This window comes from Patella vulgata, chromosome 4, assembly GCF_932274485.2.
Source record: "Patella vulgata chromosome 4, xgPatVulg1.2, whole genome shotgun sequence".
NCBI lineage: Eukaryota > Metazoa > Mollusca > Gastropoda > Patellidae > Patella > Patella vulgata.
In genome coordinates this window covers 10783128-10804420 of record NC_065882.2, presented here as the reverse complement: position 1 = coordinate 10804420, position 21293 = coordinate 10783128, and the positions used below count along the sequence as shown (strand labels likewise).

Genomic DNA, 21293 nt, shown 5'->3' with positions numbered 1-21293 from the left:
ACGAGGCTATTTGAGTGTTCCTAGACCTTAGAAAAACAAGTGCTGCTGCAGTAGCTGAAAACAAGATTATTTCTATATATGGGATGACGTCCCTATACATTTCTCTTGGACCCGGAGAAAACCCACAAGGTTGGACAGGGGCTACCCTACTCCTTGTCACATAAACCAGGGAATCGAAACCACGCCAATTGACTCAATGACAGACCTCTCGCTAAATGACACGTGAAGCTTTTAGTAAAATTGAACAAAAAAAAAACAACATGCAAATTTATCAAAGAAATAGAAAAAATAATCAACAGATGTCAAATTTACTCACAATTTTGGTCTGAATCTTCGATTAATATGCGCAACTTTTGAACACATAACTGAAAGAATGAAATGGACATTTCTAAACCCTCCGTAATTAAAGATTTCTTTTCATTAAAACAAATTTCTTAGTTTGAGGGCTTTTGATTCTTAAATTTCAATTCACAATCTAATTCATTCAACAATTCAACATCAATGACAACATCCACGGTGTACAACAGATGTACAACTTATCATGCATCAAATACATCTTAGTTGTAACTATATTAAAGAGGCATTATGTAAGATTTAGTTCTTGCTATAATAGTTCAAAAAGTTCAAAAATAGATAATGCAAAATGAATATATTGAAAATTTCATTCAAATTACTTTATTCTGAGCAACATTATCATTATGTGGCATTGATTGTTTATTATCGTAATGGTACTTTTTAAATTAAATCATTAAATGGCTGAGGCTGAAGCCGTCTAATATACTTAAAATGGGAGCCATCTGATGTCCTAGTGAGTTGATTATGGGTTTGAAATGAAATGGGGCTTAACGTCTTACTGTTCTGTTCTTACTGGGCTAATGAAAATGGGCCTGTCCTATGCAGTGTTCTATGGGGGAAATTTGGCCTGGACAGCTGTGCTATGGCCTACTCTTACTTAGAATTCCAACTGTCAAGGGCTCTTTTACGTGCATGCCAATGAATACACAGGACCTCAAGTTTGTCATCCCATCCAAAGGACTATACATTGTTCATTGCCAGGTCCTTCATCCTACATCACTGATAAGGGTGATTTGGAGCATATTTTGGAAAAAAACATGATTTTTATGCAAATATACCAAGAATACCAAGATAACTGAAACTTTGGTGAATGATCACACAGACTGAAGTTTAATAAAAATTCTATGGGTTCTGTTTTTTGGCTCGTCACCCTGAACCTATCAATCATCCATCACAATAATCTGTTGCATTTATTATCTTCTAAAATTATATTCTAATTCCGACATTTTCTTAAATATTAAGTATCACTATTCATTTTCCCTACAGTTACAAGCCCATAAATATAAATTTTCCTAACAGTAACAGTTTCAGGACCTTTAATGTCAATTTTCCTTAGTGTTTCAGGCTCATCAATGTCTATTCTCCTTAGTTTCAGGCCCCTCAATGTCAATTTTCCTTATTTTCAGGCCCTTAAATGTCAATTTACCTTACAGTTTCGGCCCATCAATGTCAATTTTCCTTACAGTTTCAGGCCCATCGATGTCAATTTTCCTAACAGTGTCAGGCCCATCAATGTCAATTTTCCTAACAGTTTCAGGCCCTTCAATGTCAATTTTTAAGTGTTTTGGGCCCTTTAATGTCAATTTTCCTTAGTGTTTCAGGCTCATCAATGTCAATTTTCCATAGTGTTTCTGGCTAATCAATGTCAATTTTCCTTAGTTTCAGGCCCCTCAATGTCAATTTTCCTTACAGTGTCAGGCCCATCAATGTCAATTTTCCTTAGTTTCAGGCCCTTGAATGTCAATTTTCCTTACAGTGTCAGGCCCATCAATGTCAATTTTCCTTACAGTGTTAGGTCCATCAATGTCAATTTTCCTTACAGTTTCAGGCCCAACAATGTCAATTATCCTTATATAAGTACAGATCTATCAATGTCAATTTACAATAAGATGTAATCAATATTAATTTAGAATTTAAAATCAGAATAAGTAAAGACAAGATAGTTGATTATTTTTGGTCTAAGATACCTGGTATATAAAGAACTGATTTTATGTAGACCAAATCAATGTATGGTAACAGATGTTATTGGATCATTCATTCAGACCAGATGTTGTCAACAAATGCATAATAAACAGACATTAGGAAGTGGATTTTTCAGTAGCTTTTTCATCATACTAATTTATTTAACAAGCAAACAGACTGAAGGAGAATATTTACACTACAACAGATAGTCAAAGCAACAAATACAAAACGATACACTAAAGATACATTCAGTGGCTGGGGTATTGCTCCAAACATTGTCTCACTCAGTATACTGTTGGGTCATACCTCGCTCTCTTAAATTTCGTTGGTTTTACCCTGATCTCCCCTCCATATCGTTGGTTTTACCCTGCTCCTTCACGTACGATATTGCTCCAAACAGTGTCCCGCTTTGTTTATTATTGGGTCATACCTCGCTCTCTTAAATTTCGTTGGTTTTACCCTGCTCTCCCCTCCATATGGTTGGATTTAACTCCGCTCTCCCTATTTATTGTTGGGTCTTACCCTGCTTTCCCTGTATATTATTGAGTCCAACCCCTGCACTCCCCTATATTTTGTTGTGTTTTGCTCCACTTTCCCTTACATATTAAATTATTTCAATGGCATTTAGTAATTGAACTGGAATATACAGGTCAAAATTCTATCGAATATAATTATTGCTTATTACATATTGCTGGGTCTTGAACAGATCTCCCTGATATATTAAGTCTTAGTCTGGTCTCCCTTACATATTGTTATGTCTTACCCACGGCACACACACCCCTCAATATTGTTGGGCCTCTCTAACACACCCTCCATATTGTTGGGTCTCTCCCACACACACACCTCCAAATTGTTGGGTCTCTCCCACACACCCCTCCATATTGTTGGTTCTCTCCCACACACCCATCCATATTGTTGGGTCTCTCCCACACACACCCCTCAATATTGTTGGGCCTCTCTAACACACACCCTCCATATTGTTGGGCCTCTCTAACACACCCTCCATATTGTTGGGTCTCTCCCACACACACACACCTCCAAATTGTTGGTTCTCTCCCACACACCCATCCACATTGTTGGGTCTCTCCAACACACCCCTCCATATTGTTAGGTCTCTCCCACACACCCTTCCATATCATTGGGTCTCTCCCACACACCCCTCCATATTGTTGGGTCTCTCCCACACACCATTCCATACTGTTGCGTCTCTCCCACACACCCCTCCATATTGTTGGGTCTCTCCAACACACCCCTCCATATTGTTGGGTCTCTCCCACACACCCCTCCATATTGTTGGGTCTCTCCCACACACCCCTGCCATATTGTTGGATCTCTCCCACACAACCCTCCATATTGTTGGGTCTCTCCCACACACCTTTCCATATTGTTGGGTCTCTTCAACTCCCCCTGCAATATTGTTGGGTCTCTCCCACACACCCCTTCATATTGTTGGGTCTCTCCCACACACCTTTCCATATTGTTGGGTCTTACCCTGTTCACCCTTATACATTATTGGATGTCCTCCGATTTCTTATTTTACTTCTACACAGCTTAGTCTATACTTGCTGTTGATTTAATGGCTATAAATGAATTTTGAATAGAGAGCTGCTTCCAGAATCTTAATTCCAATAATTAATCAAGCTTGTAGTCTTTCGTGTTCATAAATAAAATCCATCACCAAAATTAAAAAATAAAAAATAATATTTCTATTTTGTCTATGATACCAAATCTCAAACAGTATAGCCATTTCATATAAGAATAGAAAATTCATGCTTGTCAGTCAAGGATGTTAGTACATGACAGTGCCAGGCATTCATTCACCTTTAGTGGGTTAATAACTGCATAAACATTGTCTATTGGATGAAATAGGTTGCCAGGCAATAAAAGCATACGCCCAAAGCAGCTAAGTTGTCCCTTCCCGTAAGATTGGGTGTCTCAAATTCCCATACACAGGTATGTCAAATATGCAATTCTTTTATTGGAAAAAAAAACTACCCCATACTTTTGTGGGAATTTATTTTGAAATAAACTTCTTTATTGCACTAAACAGACAGACGGATAGGGTGACTGCAATATACAACAACAAAAACAATAAATTTGATTTAAAAATGATTTTAAAACAAAGTTAATCTAATTGCACTTTTAAAACAGTGATTGAAAACCTCTCAATACACAAAAGAGCAGCAAGGACATTCCCACTATTAAAAGAGGGGTGTTTTCGGTCTAAACAACACATATTTTATAACCAGTTACACACATTTAGCAACATATTACACATACTGTATAATGGGACATTCCATTATCTCTAAAAGCTGAGAACAGGAGCAGGATGTGTTTTACTGTTAACAGAAAGCAACCTTTACAGAGAGAGGTATCTAACTAACCAATATCAGATCTTAATAACCCTTTCATTCCAAATATCATTCACAAAATAATCCGCATTAAAGATACATTATGTAAGGTTTAGATATAGAGCTGGAAGTTCTTGCTATTACTAGTTAAAAAATAGATAGTGAAAAATGAATATATTAAAACATTTGGTCAAATTACTTTATCCTGAGTGTTTGAAGTTTTACCAAGTACCATTAGTGCATTACTACGATAATTAATAAATTCTCAATTATCCATTTTAACATCAAATTTTTAAATGGAGCAGGTGGTTTAATCCATTCAATATCACAGCCATTAGATAGTATAGATATTTGGTAATGTGCTTGTCATTGGAATAATAGGCAAATTAATAATTCATATAAGATTTGAAGCTAGAAACTAGAGCAGCAATAGACAGATTTAGCTCTTACATCATGCATCTTTTAATGCTGATTTCTTTTTTAACTATTACAGCAAGAATGACCAGCTCTTTATCTAAATCTTACATAAGGCCTCTTTAAAGAAACAAGAAAAGGGGATCAAATTGGAAATGTTTGATAAATAAATCTATTGGGAATGAAAGGGCCATCACCAAATATATATATATATAAATATATCAACTGCATATCTTTTATCTACAGACTCTTTTAATAAGATACTTTACTCAGCATTAAAAATTAAAATATCCCTTTCTCTATCCTTAAACTTTACATCTAATCCAATCAACAATAAATCAAAAGATATCAAATGTTTCAAATAACTTCCTTTTTTTAAAAATAAATTTAATTTTTAATTAAAGTTCGAAAACAAAACATTCAATAGATGCTAAAAATCCAAACATATTCGGCATTTTTTTTTTTTTTTTTAAAAATCCAAATAATTAATGCAAATCAATTACTATTAATTTCTTTGACGATTTATTTATTCTTTTAAAACGTATTTTTAAATCAATGGTTAATTTTTTAACTACTAAACGGACATAATAATTTGTAGTAATGAGCAAGGTATCTATAATAAAAGAGCATATAGATATGTAAATATGTACCTGAATGGAGGCAGTGTGGTTTGGGATGCCTGAAGATATAGAAATGAGGACTGTAAGTAAGAGGAGAAACATATGTCAACATTTATTAGTTCATAAAATCATAACTTTATTTTACATTAAAAATGTCATCTAGGACAACTGCTGGGTGGATCGTTGTCGGCGAGGAGAAGAGCCTGCAGGACAATTATTAATTCACAATCATTGTACATTAAAAATTGGATCGAGGACAATCACCTTATCTCCTTTTAGTAATTTTAGATTATAAATTATTACAATTTGTTGACAGTGTGGATAATTACTTTATGCAAGATATGGAATACGCTAAAATAAATTATCCTTCTAGTCTATGCACAACTGACAACAGCTTATTAAAGCTCATTTAAAAAAGCTGACGAAATAACTATTAATATTATTATTTGTTATCTACATGTACTAACAATAATAATTTTTGCATTTACTATTATTAATAATTTAGAAGTTTTAAATTCATGTGTGATATGCCGTTTTTAAATATAGAGGTTGATATAATTTATATGTGTAAGCAATAATTTATATTATATTATAAACTTTGCCATGGGAAGGATTTGGCACCATGATTAAAATAGTAGGATTTGTGACCCAATGGTTGCAGGTTCGAGACTCGAATTGTGCGTGAAGTTGTTGTGTGTCTGTAAACTACCCAGCGGTTAACGGGTACGGGTACTGGTAGACTAGTGTACTCCAGACTACCCAACTGTAAATGGGTACTAGTAGGGTGGTGTATTCCACAGGTAGACTAGTGTACTCCAGACTACCCAAATGGGTACTGGTAGGGTGGTGTACTCCAGTGAACCCAGCTGTAAATGGGTACAGGTAGGGTGGTGTATTCCAGTGTACCCATCTGTAAATGGGTACAGGTAGGGTGGTTTATTCAGCTACACAAATATGGGTAGTATAAGTTGGGTGTCTTTCTCAGATTTAAAGCAGTTGGGCGAAAGGGAGGTAATCAAGCTTTACCCGTATCTTGAGATCGAGGGAAGGAATTATATCGCGCTTAGAGTGGTGTGGATAAAGCGTATCATAAATCTACAGATTGTCATTATACAAAAGAGTATCTCTGCTGTGGAACATGAAAACTTGTCATAATTTATTGAGAATAATAACTGAAAATTTAATACTTATTTGTAAAAATTTAAAGATTATCATTATATAAAAGAACATCTCTGTTATGAAACGGAGAATAATAACTAAAAATTTCATACTAATTCATAAAAATTTAACTAGCTCAGTTTATTTTGTAAAATATGATTATAAAATATATAAACACTCATAAAATGAAAATCATAAAAGTTGCAAAATTAACAAATATAGTTTTATATAAGCATGACATATAACCAATACCTCTTAGAAAACAATCTGATTAAAATACAGATCTAGGGGACATTCGACCATGGTGTATAATATACAGATCTAGGGGACCTTCGACCATGGTGTATAATATACAGATCTAGGGGACCTTACAGATCTAGGGGACCTTCGACCATGGTGTATAATATACAGATCTAGGGGACCTTTGACCATGGTGTATTATATACAGATCTAGGGGACCTTCGACCATGGTGTATAATATACAGATCTAGGGGACCTTCGACCATGGTGTATAATATACAGATCTAGGGGACATTCAACCATGGTGTATAATATACAGATCTAGGGGACCTCCAACCATGGTGTATAATATACAGATCTAGGGGACCTTCGACCATGGTGTATAATATACAGATCTAGGGGACCTTCGACCATGGTGTATAATATACAGATCTAGGGGACCTTCGACCATGGTGTATAATATACAGATCTAGGGGACCTTCGACCATGGTGTATAATATACAGATCTAGGGGACCTTCGACCATGGTGTATAATATACAGATCTAGGGGACCTTCGACCATGGTGTATAATATACAGATCTAGGGGACCTTCGACCATGGTGTATAATATACAGATCTAGGGGACCTTCGACCATGGTGTATAATATACAGATCTAGGGGACCTTCGACCATGGTGTATAATATACAGATCTAGGGGACCTTCGACCATGGTGTATAATATACAGATCTAGGGGACCTTCGACCATGGTGTATAATATACAGATCTAGGGGACCTTCGACCATGGTGTATAATATACAGATCTATATTTCGTTTCGTTTTTTATACTTTTGATGGCCTAAACTACATGAAGATCTGAGAGAGAGATAGAAATGGGTTTTTTGCTAATCATTCGGCCATCCCCCCCCCCCCCCATGAAGATCTGACTGGTTGTAGCGATAGGTTGCATTAGAGGTCATACAAGTGGCTTTTGACCCTATGACGACAGACATTTGATTAACCAATCAGCATTGATGTTACTAGTGGATTATCCACAGTTCCCTACAAAACACGCCTAATGCTTTCCGTAACAGAACGTTTTATTCGCTAATTCTTCACACCATTCAGAACACGTCAATGATAACAACTCTTCCAGATCCTAGTGTAGTAAAGACAAGTAAAACAAAATTTTGAACTATAAAAACAAAACGAAATAGGATCTGTGTTTTAACCAGATTGGCTTTATAAAAGAAGACACTAAAGTATTGTTTATACTGACAGTGAACACAACCACAAACTCAACGATCAAATCTGATCAACTACTCTTTGAATGACAAATTTTGGTGTGGGCAAAAAAAAAAGGGAATATTGCATTCAGAGTTAAATTTTGGCGAATGATTAACATTAGCCAATCAGAATGCAAGGTCAAAGGTATATATGGTCAAATTTACAATGCGCTGGTTTCAACTGCGATTTTTCGAACGTATCGCTGTTTTCAGTACAAACAATCATTCACACGGAAAGTTTCACTAGTCTGTTCGCAGTCAGTATACAAGGTCCAAAAAGGTAATTGGATAAATAAATGGAAGGAAAACATAATATATATATATTTACATGTGTATATATATACATATACAATAAAGAACATAGTACTTACCTGCTATCACAGTATTAATACATTCATACAACAGTGACATGGCAGATGTACTGAAATATAAAATAATATAATAATAACAGGGGTTCAAGTAAGGGAATCACAGGGGTTCAAGTAAGGAAATCACAGGGGTTCATGTAAGGGAATCACAGAGGTTCAAGTAAAGGAATCCCAGGGGTTCAAGTAAGCGAATCACAGGGGTTCATCTAAGGGAATCACAGGGGTTCAAGTAAGGGAATCACAGGGGTTCAAGTAAGGGAATAAAATGGGGTGTAATATCACAATTTTCTGCACTGGCTCAGTGAGTAAGGTTGGCTCGCTAACCGTGTTCAATCCCTGCGTTGGCCCGAGAAAGTTTATCAGCGTGTTTCCTCCTTGTCAGTGGGGCAAGACCGTGGGCCTGGCAATGGACAACGTATAGTCTTTCGGATGGGACAAAAAAACAAGGTCCTGCATACATATTGTCAGCTGGAATTGGATATAAGAATAGAGTCGCTGTCTGGGCACAATTCCCTTTATAGCACACTGTATGACTGTATGGTGTATACCCGTCTTCATTAGCCCAGTCAGAGCAAACAGAAGGACGCTAAACCCCATTTCATTTTTTTTTCTGCACTGACTGGGCTAATGAAGATAGTGTTTAATACATTCATATAACCAGTGTCATGCAGAGGTTCAGTGATGCTAACAGCCAACTCGTTGATTATATACCCCCAATACTAAGTACAGGGACTAATACTTAGAAATATGAGAATGGAAGACATTTTAAAACAGATGAAATACATAAATAAAGTAGGATAACTTGTACAATAAAGGTAACTGATAATTTCAAATTTAGAAAAATTGAATTTTATATCACTCTCTGATTGGGGTTACCCCCTGACATGGATACCCGGTGACCATACCCACCCTCTGTCCCTTCATATCACTCTTTGATTGGATGAAACCCTGACATGGATGCCCGGTGATGTTACCCACTCTCTATCCCTTAATATCCCTCTTTGATTGGGTGACCTTCTGAAATGGATTCCCGAGACTGTCACTCACACTGCCCCTTATTTCGATGTTGGATATAAACATTACTTACCTGTGTATTAGATTGGTTAATGGTTCTATCAATTTCTTCCCTAATCTTGGCTCTAACGGGGTTAAAGCACCAAACTGCAACAAAATATTTACAAATATCAATCAAATGGTATGTTCATTTGATGAACTTTCCATGAGTTATCCAGATAAATGTATGAAACATGTTATTAAAACTGCTGTTCATCATCTTTATTAGTCAGATATATCTTAATCCACACTCAAAATTGATTTTTTTTAACCAAAATATCAACTCAAGATCATTTCTTTTTATTCCCCAAACATCCTATCCGGCCAAACCCTTAATGGCCAGTAGACGGATTGTTTTTTTTAAAGAGTCTGAAACATTAAAATCAATACATTTTAAGAAAGAGAGAGAGAGTGAAATGGGGCTTAACTTCCACTCGACACAAACAAGGTCATTTCGGGACTAACATATGGCTCAATTTTATTTTCATAATTCGCTTGCGTGTAGGGGTCTTTAGCAGTGGGAGGAAATCGGAGGACCCAGAGAAAACCCACGAGGTTGGACAGGCGACCCTACTCCTTGTCACGTATAACCTGGGAGTCGAAACCACGCCAGTTGACTCAATGACAGACTTTATGTCACAGCGCGCACGTGCTAACCATTCAGCCATCCAACCCCCCACATTTCAAGAAAGCAGTGTTTACTGCAATAACAGGGTTAATGAAACAGAGAGATAGGAAGAAATGGGGTTTAACGTCCACTAGACACAGACATGGTCATTTTGGGACTAACGTATAGATCAAATTGCTTGAGCGTAGGAAAACAGAGGACAAGCAACCCTAGGCCTTTTCATGTTAAAACATTAAAATGAAAAAAACGTACCAATTTAATAATTTTGATGAGAACCCAGTTATTAGTTGAACTTGTCATGAGTTTAAAGAAAAGAGGCGCTAATGAAAGATAATTTTTAGGATTTTTTCTAGCTAGTTCACATATCACATTAACAGCTGCGGACTGGGCCCCTAAAATAAATAGAAAAACAAAGCATATTTTAACCATTCTATTCAACTTCACTCTTAACATTTCTTTCGTTATTATTAGGCAATATATAAAAACACAATTCTAGTTTTTGGATAATCCTGCATCACAGGTAGTAGTTTTATCTATATAAATAAAATCAAAGTTCTATTAAAAATATTGTGGGATGTGAGAGAGAGAAATGGGGTTTAATGTCCACTCGACACAAACTAGGTCACATTGTAATTTCAATAATTCACTTGCGCGTAGGGGTCTTCAGCAGTGGGAGAAAAACCATATGACCTGGAGAAAACCCACAAGGTTGGAGAGGTGACCTTACTCGTAACATACAACCAGCGAATCAAAACCATGCCAGTTGACTCAATCACAGACCTTATGATACAACGCGCAAGCGCTATCCATTCAACCATGCAACCCCCCACAAGTGTGGGAAGTAAACCTCCCTACTCGACTCAATGACAGACCTTATGATCTATGATAGACCATTCTGCCACCCAGCCCATCTTACTCACTGAGCCACATTGTGTCATCCCTCAATTTGTTGTATTCTTAATACTAGACATAAAACAAACCTGGATCAGGATCTTCTAATTTTTCTTTTAATCGAGGAAAGGCTGGACGTAATGCTTCAGGAAATCGTAGAAAAACTTTATACATGATGAGAACAGCTTTTTTACGTAAATATGGCTTCGAGGACGTCATCTGAAAATAGAATTAAAATTTGAACGAACAGAAGACTTTATTTTCAAGTACCTTATGTGAAAATTTGTGTGTGACAATATCTGTGACAGGTTTGTCCAGGCTTGTATATATACACATTGTGTCTGATAATGTCTGTGATAGGTGCCCTTTTGTCCAGGCTTGTAAATGTGTGGACATTGTTTCCATGTAAAATCATAATTGCATTAAAAGTAACCATGAATGTTTTTGTGACACATCAAAAATATGTGGGAATGAATAAATGAAGAGGGGTTTAATATCCTAATTTTCTGCACCAACCCTGTTCATTGGGTTAATGAGGATGGTACAAATATTTAAGAGACAGAGAGAAATGGGATTCAATGTCCGTTTGAGACAAACTAGGTCATTTCGGGACTAACACACGGCTCAATTTTATTTTAATAATTTGCTAGCGCGTAGGGTTCTTTCAGCAGTGGGAGGAAACCAGAGTACCCAAAGAAAGCCCACGAGGCCGGACAGGTGACAAGTGGGGAATCAAAACCACGCTACTTGACTCAATGGCGGATCTTATGGTCAAGTGTGCACGCATTAAACCATTCGGCCACCCAACACCCCTAAAAATATTTCAAGTAATGACTTCAAGTAAATGTAGTTGAAAGTGTTGCATGTTCTCACAATGGGGTGAAAGTAAATAGAGGATATTTGTCGTTTTAGATTGAATAACATATTTTATTTCATCTCTAAGCAAGAAAACGTTTATATTTTCACTCATGCTACGCATTCGTGAAAATATAAGTTTTCTTGCTTCTCGATGAAATAAAATATGTTATTCACGACAAAACGACAAATGTTCTATTTATTTTATGATTTTACAATCATTTTAGGTAAAAACAACATGGACTACTGCTAGCCAGTGGAATAACACTTTTATTTCACTGATAAAACGCGGTATTCCACTACTGATAATAAAATAAATGGAATTTAATATGAATGAAATAAATAATTTTGTGAGAATACAGCTTGAGTTAAAGTTGTACTTGTATCAATCTGATTACAATACAGATCTATAATTTGTTTCGTTTTTTTATACTTCTCGATGACCTACACTACATGAAGATCTGACCAGTTGTACTGGAAGGTTGCGTCGGGGAGGGGGGGTCATACGTGCGACTTTTGACCCTACGACGTCAGACATTGATTAATCAATCAGCATTGATGTTCTAGTGGTTTACCCACAGTTCTGTGCATCGCACGCCAAGAGCTTGCCACAATAGAACTTTTTAATTGACTAATCCTTCACTTTAACCAGAACATCAGTAAAATAACAATTCTTCCAGATCTTAATGTAGTAAAGACAAGTAAAACGAAATTTTGAACTATAAAAAAGAAACGAAATAGGATCTGTGTTTTAATCAGATTGTACTTGTTTAAAACGAATGAAATACTTACTAATGTCATTATATCATTAGCTAAATCTCGAGCTAAATCAACAGTTATAAAACATGACAAACCATTTAACGCCACCCCAGCATCGTACATATTCTGACTACTTAAATCCTGAAAATAATAAAAACATTATTTTATAGTCTATGATATCACCCTTGGTGGAAGCAATGAAATGAAATTGGGTTTAAGGTCCTACTGTTCTGTACCGACTGTAATATCGCCACGCCTACTCTTCTAATAATTTCTTAGCTATAGAAAGTGATTCCGATTCGGAATTTGGAGGATTTTTATCAAAGGATATTTAAGATGTTAACATTAATCTCAATAATGTTTTGGAAATTGACTTTTCAAAGATTTTAAAAGGAAAAGAAGTTGACCCAGACACAGCTTTTACGAAAAACAAGGAAAAATGTCAGCTCGTCTAAACAGTCATTGACAAATAAATAGTCCGATTTTAAAATGTGGATTTAGTTTTACAAAACTAAATCTTAAAAAACGTATCTTTTGTCATAATTATATATAATTTATTATAAGTTAAATGACCAATATCACTCTTATCTCTGTTACTCAATTGTACTAGGTCCATGGGTCAATGAGTTAAACTTGACACAAGTACAACTTAGATGAATTGGGTTATTTTTGATGATTTTTACGAATTTTTAAACAAAGATTTTATACTGAATGAATGGGAAAGAAATTAGGGCTAAATACGCAAAATTAAATGATACCCAGTCCTTCCATATAATTAAGAAGAGTTTTTTACAGAAGCTTTTTTTCTCATTTTTGAAATTGGCAGGAGCTTTTTATGGCTTCTGCACAACTTCATAAATGTGAAGGGCTGGATACCCCGGTTACAGTGAATTAATTTTTTTTTTACGTATTTGTTATTTTATATGTTTAAATACAGTACCTTTCTTATCATATTTGTTGTCAACATTAAAACATCGGTTCCTTCATGGAAGCTCTGGGATGCTGCTAAATAACCGATCCTCTGAAAAACAAAATAATTCCATTACTTTTACGGGGGATTGGCTATATAATTTAGCAAGCCGGGTTAGACTGAACATTTCGCTTGTGCGTGTTTTTCCAAATTCCAATTTGTGTGTTGTATGTGTATGTGGTGCAGTCATCCTGCACTAATTATTGAGAGGCAGAATAAATAAGTGATAAGCAAGGCCCCCTCTGTAAATGTAATTAGCCTGAAGTATCTAGAATGAATGCTAAGCCGCACTTTTGATCTATGGCAAACAGAGGTTTGATAATGCCCGGATATGATTATATGCCCGCAAGTATTGGGTCTAGTAGTCAGAAATACAGGAGAAAGGAAAACAGTTAAATATGACCCCACAACTCAAGAATAGGATCTAGTAGTACAGAAGAAAGAAAAACATTTAAATATGACCCCACAACTCAAGAATAGAGCCTAGGACTCAGACATATGTGTACTGTTGTTTGAGAAAGGAAAACATTTCAAATGTCCTCAGTTGACCGATGATATAAATTTGTTTAATCAAATTAAATAAATGAAATGAAATGGGGTTCAACCCGATCACTGTTCTGCTTCAACTAGACTAAAGAAGACGGGCATACGCCATGGGGGAAATTTTGCCCAGACAGCAGAGCTATGGCAAACTCTTGTATCGAATTCCAACTGCCAAGCGATCTTTTACATACATGCCAATGTGCAAACAGGACTTTGGTTTTTCGTCCCATCCAAACAACTAGACAGCTGTCCTTGTCAGGCCTTCCGTCCTGCAGCCACCCCCCGTATATTCTGATGAACTTTCTTGGTCAATTTAATTTCACTCTGTGAATGGATGCCTCCCTGAAATGGATGCATGAGGTGGCCACTTCCTCTGCCCACCAACTCTCTCTCTGTATGCCACTGGCACTCTTGGATTGGATGCCCCTCCCCTGATATGGGTACTGAGGGCTTGTTCCCTCCGCCCCATTCTCTCACTGTAAGCTACTGCTTTTATCATTATTACATGTATCTCAATTATGCAGCTTTACATGTATGTTCTATCCATTCAGCTGATTATCACCCTTGTTTAAAACTGTTTATTTAATGTTTTTACCTTGTAAGTAAATTTGGTTGAGCTCATCACCTCAATGACATTAAATGCTGCCCAGCTAATGTCATAGCCGAGCATTTGTAACTGGAAAAAAAAAAAAATTGAATAAGATTATAAAAATAAAATTCAAATAACCTTGTAACTTTTTCACATAGCTTAGCATTTGTAACTGATAAAAAATAACTCAAAAAATATTTAAATAAGATTATTTAAAAAAATTCAAACAAAATGCATTTTTTCGAACCTGCAAGAAAAAGGGGTGTTTTATAATGGTTGGCTAAGCTTTAAATAAATTAGATATACAATCTTCTATTCATACATGTAGTGGGCCAATCTTATTTCACAATCTTATTTCATTGAAATTCATGCAGCATTAAAATATGGTAACAGCTTATAGTGGCTAGAAATAATGAATTTAGTTTAATTTGTAAGTGTAACTGACAAAATGTCCTGCACTAATGACAGAGAGAAATGAAATGGGGTGTAACGTCCACTCGACACAAACAAGGTTATTTTGGGACTAACATATGGTTCAATTTTATTGTAATAATTTGCTTGGGCATAGGGGGACCCAGAGAAACAGGCAACCTTACTCGTCACATACAACCGAGGAATTGAAACCATGCCAGTTGACTCAATGACAAGCCTTATGATACAGCGCACACGCGCTAACCATTCACCCCCCCCCCTCTCCCGCACTAATGACCTATATGTACCTGATATTTTGAATTTTGAGTCAGGCATGTATTTATAATATAAAGAAAAAAACAAAAAAAAGATAAATTTGTGTCTATTCTTTAAAGTGACACCACGAAGTTTGATTAGGCATTCACAACCAAAAAAAACAACACAAGGCATGCTAAAATGACAGGTGGTAGGAGCAGTTGCCTTTGACAAAGCTTAAATGTTTAAAAATAAACACCAGACAAAATGATAGACACAAGAGGAATAGTGTCTGACAAAGCCTGAAGTTGTGTCCAATCTGATAAAAATCAAGATCTATATTTTTTTTTTTTTTTATACTTTCGATGGCCTACACTACACGAAGATCTGACTGGGTTCATTCAAGTGGCTTTTGACCCTATGATGTCAGACATTGATTAATCAATCAGTGTTTTAAGTTTTCTAGGGGTTTACCCACAGGATCTGTATTTTAATCAGATTGAAGTTGTGTCTTACAATGTCTGTGACCGGTGCTTTATTTTCAGTCTTGCCGCTTATACATCTGCATGCACATGTAGATGTAAGTAAAAGAAATAATAAATAGTTTACTTACATAATTAAGCTTACTGACTGCATTTGCTTTTACTGCTAAATTATCCTGCTTTAATTCCTGTTTAATTTCATCTATACAATCAGCAATAAATTTGGGCTGGAATAAAAATACAAGATGTTAACTTAGATTTAAAACAGTGCTATGGCCTTCTCTCTTTTTTGTTTCCAACAGGTCAGGACATTTTTTGTTTCCAAAAGGTCAGGGCATTCTTAACTCATATTTAAAATGGAAGTCCTCCAAAAGTTAGAACTGCACAAGAATGACACAATAACAAATTCGTTATTTGATTTCCAACTGTCTGGGTATCCTTCAAGTGCTGACCACTGGTGGCTTGTACATCGGACCTTGTATTTACATCCCATCCAAATAACTAGACACCTTTTCTTGGTAGATTATTCTTTACCCACTGCAGGGCCTAAAATAACATGCTTCAAAATGAAAAATCAGTGCTTCAAGAATAAGAAAACCGTGCTCTGAAAAAAATGGTCTACCCTTGTTACTGATAGAATTTGAGTTTTGATGTTGATGTGATGATAGAATTAGAATTATAATTCAAATATTATCTGAACAAAAGTGGTGTGCTATCTTCCTAGTGCAGAGTTTTCATGCAGAGAAAAAAGCTGCGCATAGCCAAATAAACTCCTATGTAAACTGAGTCAAAACAGTCCACAGATGCTGTTTTTCAGCTCTGAATTTTCAAACATTTTTTGGGCACAGCTCTGTGGATACAGAATCTGCGCTACAAGAATATACTGTTACCTTACTTTAGGCCTAATCGTTGTTGTTTGTATTTTAGAGGAGAGCCGAAAAAAGCTTCCCTTAATCAACAAATTGAAAAAATAGCTCCCCTAAAAAAAGCTCTCCCAGTTTCGGTAAGAAGAGGGATTTAGAAATTAACGAGAGTGATCTGAAGGAGAGTGAATAGTTGTGTGTATGGAAAATGGTTCTGAAGATCAATAACTGCATGTTAGGGGGTCATTCCTGGTTTCATAAATGATAATAAACCCCCGATGACTTTGTAAAAGAGAGCGATCTTCAATTTTTAGGGGAGGGAAAAAAAACCTGCCCTTGGTCGACATTCAGGTGTGTGGCAGGCGCTCGAGAGCGATCGCTCGCCTTAAAAAACAATGACTGCTTTAGGCCCTATCCCCATCAGAAAGACTTGCAACATTTCCTGCAGGTTCAGGAAATAACGCAAAATAACAAAGGCTCTCATCAGTTTTATCTTAGGTGTTCCAGTTGCAACAGTTCTACTGGACAATCCCAATCACAACATGGTAATTATATCACAAATATATTTTACCTTTTACTACATGTATACATGTATGACAATGTAAACAACCTTATACATGTACACATAAAACACCAAAGATTTTCCTTATACAATTGGGTCAACAACAATATTCAAAGAAACTTAACTACATATGTATCTAGTCATATATATATATATATATACATCCTGGTATCATCTACATATGGAACTTTTTATTTATTAATTTAATCCAAAGGCCACATTTGATTTTGTACATTTAATCCTCAAAGATATATTATTTAAAGAGCTAAATCTGCCTATAACAGGTTTTTATTTTGACTTCAAATGTTATATAAATTATGATTTAGACATTTATTCGCATGCCAAGCCTATAATCAAATTTGTAGATCATCAGATAGCTCAGATGTAAACAGATTAAAATACAATTACCATTTAATGATTTAATTTAACAAGTAACGTTGCCATGACAATAAAAAATTTGATGTCAAAACTTCAAACAGTGACAACGTCACTCAGAATAAAGTAATTTGAATGAAATTTCCAATATATTAATTTTGAATTATCTATTTTTGAACTACATGTATTATAGCAAGCTCTTTACATGTTATCTACATGTAAATCTCACATACATGTAATCTTTAAGAGCAACATTTTGCTTAAATTTCTTTAAATTATCGTCCAAATCCCCATTTTTATACATACTGAACCAAATGCAGAAAACCAAGCTGGAAAATAATCTGAGGAACTTTCATACATCGAACTCTGGAACCCCTGGTTAGTGCGTTGGCACCTTACTCACTGAGCCACGAGAAAGAGAGAGAAATAGGGTTTAACATTAACTGGGACACCTATTTCAACAATTTTGGTGAAGATTATACTGATTTAAATTCACACAGTGTTGATCTAGTTCGTTCCTGGGGGATTATCTTTACTAATCTATTCTACACGGACTGGTTCCTGCTCTCCCTCAGATGCACCACTGAGATCCAAACCGGACAACATTGTTGCAGGGGAATCTTCCGCCCTCCTACTTTTTCGAGTGTGGGGGTTTCATCGTCTCTTTGACTTGGAATTTTTATTTCAACAATTTTTATGGGCATAGAGGTCTTTCTTTAGTAGCATGAGGGAACCAGAGAAAACCTACGAGGCTGGGCATTCGGCAGGGAAAATAAGAAAGTAGCATAAGTGATCAGGGCTTAGAGTTTTAGAATTTGGCCGCAGATTCGTGGCCGATTTTTAACTATCCACGGCCATGTATGGTCGCCGATTAGTGCTGGGTATCGAGAGTTATTTTTACTATCGATAATCGGTATTGAAACAATCTTATTTTCACGATCGTAATGAAGAATGGATTACGTGTTCTAAAGTCAAACCATACGATGTTTTTGTTCGTCTAATTAATAATAAACTGTCTCATATTACGTATAAATTGTTTAAATAATGTAGCCTTGGTTCCGAATGACGAAATACCATTGATAGGCCTATGTATGTGCAGGAACCAGAATAAAATGAGCACGAGTCGATTCAAAACATTGCGTACGTGAGCGCGACAAATACCAACATGGTGGACAAATCGTTGTTGATTCGTGTGCAAAAACTAAAGAAAATGTAATAGCCTAAAGAGCTTGTTATCACGAATTCGTAAATTGTTTATTATTATTTAAAAAATACAGCCTTGATTCCGAAAGAAGAAATACAAACGTTTTTGTCATCCATCATTGCTATGTCATTTATAATGAGCAGACAAATTCTGAAAGGGGAAAAACTCTGAATTATTTACACATCCGGGTATCTCCAATTTAGCGAATTCCATGATATGGCGATTATTGTTTCAAACTAAAGTATTGTTTAAATGTGGGTGAATTTATTTTAACATTTTTTTTAAAGAGCTAAATTGAGATTGAGACTTTGAAGTAAATATAAAGTGACCGATGTAGGCTATTGTATTATTATATATATACGAAGGATTAAGTCACAGAAAAAATCGAGTCGACTCCTACGCACGCACGAAAAATAGACGAAGAGAACGATACCGGTACTCGATAGTCAGGGCTGCCGACAACCAGTATCGCAGCGCAATTTGCGATACATATTTTGTCCGTTGCTAATCAAAAATTAAAATCTAAAGTTTTTGATTCGCAGTAACTGCGAATCATTAATATGCCTGTCATTTTGGATATTGACACAAGGATAATCCACATTTGAAGACTAGAAGGCTTTCTTAACACTTTCAACGTGTATAAAATGTTGAATAAAATTTTATAAACAAAACTGAATTCTCCGTGTGACATTTTCTTCTCGAACTACCCAGACACAATTCATTATATTTATACGGTACTATATAATACAGGGTCATAACTCTATGAATAGGGACTATTAAACCGGAAATAGGGAATCAAGTAGTACCACTCACGTTGCGAGACATCAAGTGATTATATCATATTCATTTTGAAAGAAATAAATCCAGTGTATCCCCCACGTATTGTAAATAAAATATAAAAAATAAATATATGTTAACGTATTGTAAAATGATAAATCAAAGTAAAAATTCCCGTAAAATATCGCGTGTGTCTATAGTTAATCGAGGTGCGCCCGATTGAACAAAAATAACAATACAGGATAAAAATCAGACAAAATTGTTTTCTAACGAAGATTTCTAACGTAACAAAAAATAACAATTAAAATGATTGGGGCTTCGGAAGTCACTGTTAAGAATTGGCTTCAGACATAAGACCTCACTAAATGTCTACATCACATTCACAAACTGTAACAAGTACTTGTGGCAGTGCTAAGAAAATCTAAGAATAGTAAGAATGGAATCTAATCATATTTGCTATGAACTAAAGTAATATCTTGTTATTAAGGTGTTTTATGTTGAAAGTGAAAAACTGCTAATCAATTTTTAAATTTGCTAATCAAATTTGGCAAAATTGGACTTTTTGATTAGCAGTGCTGCTAATCAACTGTGAAAAATTACCGACAGCCCTGTCGATAGTGCTTTTTGGCATATCTTATCGATACTATTGATATTTTACCCAGCTCTACCGATGATATATAGCAATACTTTCAACTCTCAATATGGCTACATGCTGATTTTTTAAATATTTTTTAGAATAAAACAATTGTACTAAAAACGGTACGATAAGAATTTTCTCCCTTAACTCAATAACTGTAAGGATGCATTATTTTTGTAAAAGTAATAAAAATATTGAACGTGATGTGATAGGCAGGCCTGTAACAACATTTTGACTGAGAAACAAGATCTACAATAAACAGATTTACATATGATCGACACATTAAAACCTTCTAAATAAGTTGATAATATCATAATTCATGACATAAAAATTGGCCTTGGATTTTCAATTTTTGGCCTTGGATCAAGGTTGCACTTTGGCCTATCGTAGGCCAAAGTTGGCCTTCGATCGAAAAAACGAATTTCGAGCCCTGAAATTGATAGAATTTATTTAAAGAGATTCAGCAAAGGGAGTCGCTGTGACTAAGTGAGTAAGATACTGCCTTTTGGGTTCTCTCCCGGTTTTAGGCGAGAAAGTTCCTCTGGGTTTTCCAGCATCACTTGTCAGTGGTGCAGGACAGGGTGTCTTTATAGCATATATGCATGTTTTCAGTCCAGTCGGAGCAGAAAAGTAGGACGTTAAACCCTATTACATTTCATTGATTACAAATTTATTTTAGTATCATATTAAATAGTAACCCAAATCTGATATAAAAAAAAAATCAATAAATAATAGGCCATCACATCTGTTTTGTTGAACTAACGCAGGAAGGAAAATCAATATGATTCTTTTTACGAAGTAACAGTCTCTTCTATAGCCCTAGTCCAATCAATATTAATCAATAAGCTTGTCACAGGCTAGTCAAAGATTAAATCTTTTAACTTTTAAAACTTATCTCTTAACTTTTTATCCTACAAGGAGATAGATAAAATTATTATAATACTGAGGATAAGGCCAAAATAATAACTGTTCATGGTTACCTGGTCG

At 35.5% G+C, this 21293-nt stretch overlaps 1 protein-coding gene across 2 annotated transcripts in view; it reads right to left on the bottom strand.

The window, feature by feature from the left end:
- LOC126819476 (AP-3 complex subunit delta-1) overlaps positions 1-21293 on the bottom strand; it is a 47852-nt gene that overhangs the window by 23575 nt on the left and 2984 nt on the right. Inside the window, exons 2-11 of one of the 2 annotated variants that reach the window (XM_050547570.1) lie at positions 16020-16115; positions 14747-14827; positions 13579-13659; positions 12672-12779; positions 11114-11243; positions 10386-10525; positions 9540-9613; positions 8456-8505; positions 5453-5502; positions 317-365 (exon numbers count right to left, since the gene is read on the bottom strand). In XM_050547570.1, coding sequence (XP_050403527.1) covers positions 317-365; positions 5453-5502; positions 8456-8505; positions 9540-9613; positions 10386-10525; positions 11114-11243; positions 12672-12779; positions 13579-13659; positions 14747-14827; positions 16020-16115 — 859 coding nt within the window. The remainder of the gene's footprint in view (positions 1-316; positions 366-5452; positions 5503-8455; positions 8506-9539; positions 9614-10385; positions 10526-11113; positions 11244-12671; positions 12780-13578; positions 13660-14746; positions 14828-16019; positions 16116-21293) is intronic. The other variant, XM_050547571.1, reaches the window with a different exon arrangement.